Source organism: Chanos chanos, chromosome 3 (assembly GCF_902362185.1).
Source record: "Chanos chanos chromosome 3, fChaCha1.1, whole genome shotgun sequence".
Lineage (NCBI taxonomy): Eukaryota > Metazoa > Chordata > Actinopteri > Gonorynchiformes > Chanidae > Chanos > Chanos chanos.
Window position 1 is genome coordinate 18,411,378 of NC_044497.1, and position 6,000 is coordinate 18,417,377.

The 6,000-nt window shown below is 38.8% G+C and overlaps 1 protein-coding gene across 1 annotated transcript in view; it reads right to left on the reverse strand.

Moving 5' to 3' along the window:
* reck (reversion-inducing-cysteine-rich protein with kazal motifs) overlaps positions 1-4,058 on the reverse strand; it is a 36,269-nt gene extending 32,211 nt beyond the window's left edge. Inside the window, exon 1 of the mRNA XM_030770084.1 lies at positions 3,924-4,058. Coding sequence (XP_030625944.1) covers positions 3,924-3,993 — 70 coding nt within the window. The 5' untranslated portion in view covers positions 3,994-4,058. The remainder of the gene's footprint in view (positions 1-3,923) is intronic.
* Positions 4,059-6,000: the final 1,942 nt, after the last annotated feature.

A 6,000-nucleotide genomic window follows, 5' to 3' on the forward strand; every position in this document is an offset into this window, starting at 1 on the left:
ATGACAGCCCTCTTGAGAGCAGAGAGTAGAGTGCTACTGACTCAAAGGTCATTTCCTGTGCATTAATTAATCGCAAATCTGAAATAAGTGAGAAGGCACCGGGGAAAGACAACGTGCTGATCGGAGGAGGACAGAAAGAGGAAACCAGTTGTGCCTAAGGCTTCAATTATTTTTAATTCACTGTTTCAGAGTGGAGATGTGTGTTTGGCAGCAGCTGTGAATCTTCTTCTCTGTTTTAATGACCGTCTGTCACATTCTGTTAAGTGAAATATCATGTCAAGAATATCATGTGTTCCACTCCCAAAAGGACATATAAGAGAAGTTTCATAGAGTTGGTGTATACCATACTTTTACAGTCTCATGGTTGACTAAAATCAGGGTTTGTGTTGCTTGCCTTTCAAACCCTCTGGCCACAAACATGGGTTTTCTTTAGCAACTGTTCTGGGATCAGGCCCTTCTTAAGTGAGGCCTAACTCTTACCCGATTCATTAGAGACAGAATGCTCATCTCATTCTGAAGCCACAGCACTAAAGAAACTCCCATGGGAGAGAATCACAGAACACTTTGAGAATTTTTTTGAGTTGCACAGACTCCAAATCTGGAGACAGTGATGAAAAAAAAAGAGTGAGGCTTGTTACATGCTGAAGATAAGGAATTCATGCAGCGGTCAGTTCCTAAATTGAAAGATTTTAAGGCCATTACTCTCAATATCCATGAAAGAGAGTGATGGACTCACGATAAACAGAGTGAGAGAGGCTACTCATTTTTTCCCGTAACTGTACAGAACCAAAGTCGTGGTTTTGTGGGGCATTTGCGCCCAAATGATTGTTCTAAGATCAATGCATTAGTCAGAGAGGAACTGCAAAACAGTTTGAAGAAGAAAGCCTACAAGATATTTCAAAATTACCAACATCTGTCAGTCATCTGTGAATGGGGCTATTCCTCAAAGACTGTGAAACTCTTGAAGAAATTTCTTGAAAGCAAGGGATGTGCTTGTGTACTGTCAAAATCAGACATCTGTCAAAACCATAATTCCTTCAATCCTCTGTTTTGCTTTGGCTTGACTTTGAATGTCACTTAATTGACTTTGAAAGGATCTTCAGAGAGAGAGAGAGAAAGAGAGAGAGAGTCTAAAGCATTAATGTCCAAAGCATTAATGTCATAATGATCAAATTAAAATTGGATTGTAACGAACAAGTAGGATCAGAAGATTAGAATAGTTTCATAATTTGGAATTCAGTTATGCTAGCATAAAGGCCCATAATCACATTGTGGTTTTTATACTGAGTGGAAAACAATCCTTGCTATGCAGTCCTCAGCGATTTCTAGATCTACACACAGAACAATTACATATTAAATATCTAAGGCTCTGAATATTATAATATTTTATGTTTGTGAGACTGTAATAGCACATGCCACATGTGCACTGATGGATAACATGCAAAGGCATAGGGGGACATGTGGCCATAATGTGGTTTGTTACGTGATTGGAACATGTGTAAACCAGGTGTGAGCAATTGTGTGTGTGTGTGTGTGTGTGTGTGTAGATATCTGCTTGCTGTTCAAACCATGTAGCACCTGAGTGCTATCGCTTGTTTAACAGATGTGGTGGGGTCCCAAACGCAAACCAGTTCCGCACCAACGTCTTTTCACATTTAATAACAGAACATACAAAGTAAGGCAGAGCTGATCCATCTTATTCCATATGCATACTATTGAAAGTGCAAAAAAGAAAAAAGAAAAAAAAAAAGATTGAAGGAGTTTTAATGGTTTACATATGTCCAGGTAAAGGGTGGGCGGGGGGGAGTGCTCGAGCATTTAGCTGGCAGAACATCAAAAGAGAAACACGTCCTCCCGTATTACATAAGAACAACGTCTAATCACGACTGTCTAAGGAATCCTGCCTGAGAAAAGTCTACTCCATATTTAATCATATTCTCATAGATGGCGAAGAACGATATTTAACTTTAATATTTATAACTCATACTGCACTCCCACAAGTAGTGGTGCTAAAACAGTTGTACAGCATTATGAACATTCTTCTATACTCGACATGGAGATTGAAACAATTCGAGTGAAAGGTTACAGATCACAGTCTGTAGCTACACAATGTCTTATTCAATGGCATTTATCATTTAGTGACCAATAAGCAGTCCGGCAATAAAATAACTGGGAAAAGTGACAGGCTGTGATGGAACACTACACATCTTCATCAAAAATACCTCTAAGCTCATACTATGGGGATACCATATTACGGTTGCTGTATACTTCCTTTAAAACGATCTATTCTGCTCCGAAGTCAAAAGTCATGGTGACACAACCAGCTCAAAAACATATTTGATACCGAAGCGTAACACTTAAACGTTGCTATTTCACCAAAACAATAATTAGGCTGTGGCTCGAACAGGCATGCCACAGCGTGCGCGATTCGAACTATGACATTCTGTCATGAATCTGAAGTGAGGCACAGACTGCCACATCTATTTTTCTTACTCATGTCGTGAGTACTACTTTGAGGAGCTAAAATTGGTTGCAGATGTTTACTCCTGGAGAAAAAAAAACAGTTCCAGTGTGTTGGCTACACAACGCCTTGCTATAGACGTGATTACCTTCAAGGAGAAAAGGGAAGTAGCCTACGGAACAAGAAAAAAGGAAAAACGAGTAGCTTAAGCGAGAGAAGAAACCGTTATCTGAAGGCGACACACTCAAGGCCGAGGAATGTGATTAATCAACTCATGGCATGTTTAAAGCCATTTGACAACTTCCACACTTAAATGTGCTTTTTAGTTATTTTTGAGAAATCTTTTTGTCATTCTTTTGGAAACAAGGTATCAAACGACATTTTCTTTTTCCCCCCCTTCGTTTACTTACACACCGTAACAGATGTTTGGTCGGTAACTGAGCGATATTTACGCGAGACAAGCCACATCCCGAGCACATGTGGGCAAACGAGACTTCAAAGTCCGTAAAAGCCCAAATGCCAATTTGAAACCCATAGGCTCCCCGCTGATTAATTAAATCTAAAGAAGAATTCGAGTCCGTGGTTCACAGTGGGAAAATCACCATACTCTTTGAAGCTTCCTGAAATAAAGGTCAAGGAAACTGTTTCTCACAAGTATGTCAACCAATGGACGTGAAAACTGTAATAACACTAAGCCACAAATGGTCTCTGAAAACAAACAAGACTGGTGCGCGTGAGGCATTGTTTCCGTGTGGAGCTCTAATTAGTACCTACACTTTGTACCTTTCCGGTTACCCGTGACATTTACATCGAGGTTTTTATATACCTGAATCTAGAATATAAAATAAGTACATTTTCTATCATCTTCTAAACGTGTAACTATCTACGAGTAAGCGCACGCCCTTACATGTTTACATGTAAACATTTTGCAAGTTTTGCTTTCTTTGTAATGCAGGCTACTCTCATAATTTGATCATTATGAAATTATGCAAAAAGTCAAGAATCTGGCAGCTCAATCAGCAAATTGTCAAGATAGCGAGATAAACCGGTGGGGAAATTATCGGAGCATAACGGTCACATTCGCAAGTTAGCGTAGAAAACATTTCTGGTGAACGATTGACCGAATAAGTTAAATATTTCAGCATTTTGGATTTTTTTTTCTTCGTCTTCTTTCTCCTGTAAGTCTTTCATTTATGCTTATCAATTCATAACGCCATACAACGGTAACGGTGACTGTAGCTGGAATACATGATGCAGTTGTAGCGAATCAACAAGTTAAAACTAACATTAAAAGTCCTTAATACAGCTGCATTTTCACAACTTAAAACTATTTCTTTATATCTCTAACATGTTCGAAAAACAGAATATGTATCTAAACATTACCGAAAACGTATAAATGGGCAGAAAAGTAACAAGGCAGCAACATTAGACGTACATGAGAACAAAACTAAAACGGACTTACCCTGAGTGCTTACGAAAACGTAGAAGTTGCAGGCAAGAAGCAAAATGATTATCTCAGAACACACATACATCTTATTGAAATCCTAAAGTGCATTGTGGACTCAAACGCAAATGAGACACTGCCGATTTGACAAGCTCCATGAGACCATCTCCTGTGAGTACATCAGCGTATTTGCGGCTTTCTTCCGTGGTCCACACAGGCCGCATATATGGGATGGGAGTACCGGACCTTTAGTGTTGCGGCGCTGACTGAGCATGTGCAGTTCAGGAGGGAAAAAAAGTCTTCGCTCTCAGCGGTCTTGGGAGGCTGGGTCAACAGCTACATGAGAAATCAGTGTAGTTACTGTGTTATGCATTGGAGTGGAGCGGCAAGGAACCGTTTACACTTAGAGATTCGAAAGAGTTAGGAAAACGTGAATAAACTATAAACAACGATATCAACTTCTAAGTAAATAATCGTTTAAGTGGGAAAAATGGTAGAGGCCCTGATGAAAAGACTTCAATTACCATATCAGAGGGTCAGCTCGGCAAAGCTGATCACAAACACACGTCTAAGAGAGCAAAACGAGTGAGAATGATCAGGTGTATCCCCACCAAATAGGACAAAGGGAAATACAAAATTATATTCTTCTCAGAAATACCTCTATAACACTGACTTCAAAAAGAATGCTTAAAATACATATTTCACCCAGGAGCAGCTCTCATAGCCTTCTGCAAACAAATTTTACATATTTTTTTCAGAGGACCTCCTTATCGGCTATTGACAACCGTGTATCAAATCATATTTGATAGCATTCTAGACATAGCAAAGTAACATTTTATGCTTATACCACATGGGGTGAATTGTTGTAGGATAGAGTTATGGCAGACACTCGCACGACCCATCAGAATGACCTTTTGGATCAGAATAACAGATACTCTGGCACACATATTGAACACTGGGTAACAATAACAGCATTATCATCAACAATGAGAAGGAGAAGAAGAAGAAAAGGAGAGGGGGGCTGATGATCTGCCAATCAGAAATAACGTTAAAAGTACTGTACTAGACGCAGCCAAATTTTCACCAGCTTAATCTTTCCATGATTATCATGATGATGATTATTGTTTCTCTTGTGCTTGTTGGCGTGGAAAGTTTAATAGACTCATGAGAAATCATTGCAGTTATGCTCATTTCCATAGGAAAGGTAAAATGGTAAAATCTTCTAAAACATCTTAAAGTTTGTAAGGAGTCAGGGCAACAATTGCATCAAAAGAAGAAGAAAAAGAAGAGGATGGTGATTGTTGCTGATGTAGCATACTATATTGTCATAATATATTATCTGTACAATTCATAAACGATAGGAACAAATTATAATTGTAACTTCATGACTTTCATATATGTCCTGTTCTATTCATACAAAATTTGCTTTAATCAAAAGAGTGTTAAAATGAAAGTCCGTGTAATTTCAAAGGCCGAGATCTGATTTGCAAATAGTAGCTTCATCAGAAATGCCAATTTGCTCACCTAAAACATCTGGAGTCTGTGTGACATTAAAGAAATGCAGGAAAAATTCTCTGTTGAGTTTACATCGACTCATAAAGATCAGAGCTGGGATGTCAACACAATTAATCTTCATAAGAGGGCTGAATTCGTCAGTAAACAGTCAGTCAGCAATACTACAGCAATCATCCAAATGCATCTCAACTCTGTCTCGTATTAGCTGGCGAAAATAAGCTAATTATTCAAAGTCCAAACCCTAGTGCTCCATGTGGCAACCTTGTGATGGGATTCAACAGAAACCCAGAAGCAGAAAAAAATAGTAACACAAACCTTCAAAATTATTATCAATAAAGAGTGTTCTGGTGCTAAAACAAATCACTTTATTATGAGGATATTGGTGTTCAGTAGAGTATCAAAGTCAATACCCAGAAATATTTAACAGTCATTCATCACTATTAATTGGTGTAACTAGCTCATATCTGGGTTATAAGGCTTACCCTGGATCAGCCCTTATAAACACACAAATCCCATTGACAACCACTGTTTTCAAGATACTGTCATGCTGGCCTTGGATGGGACTCACTGAGTGTCAGCT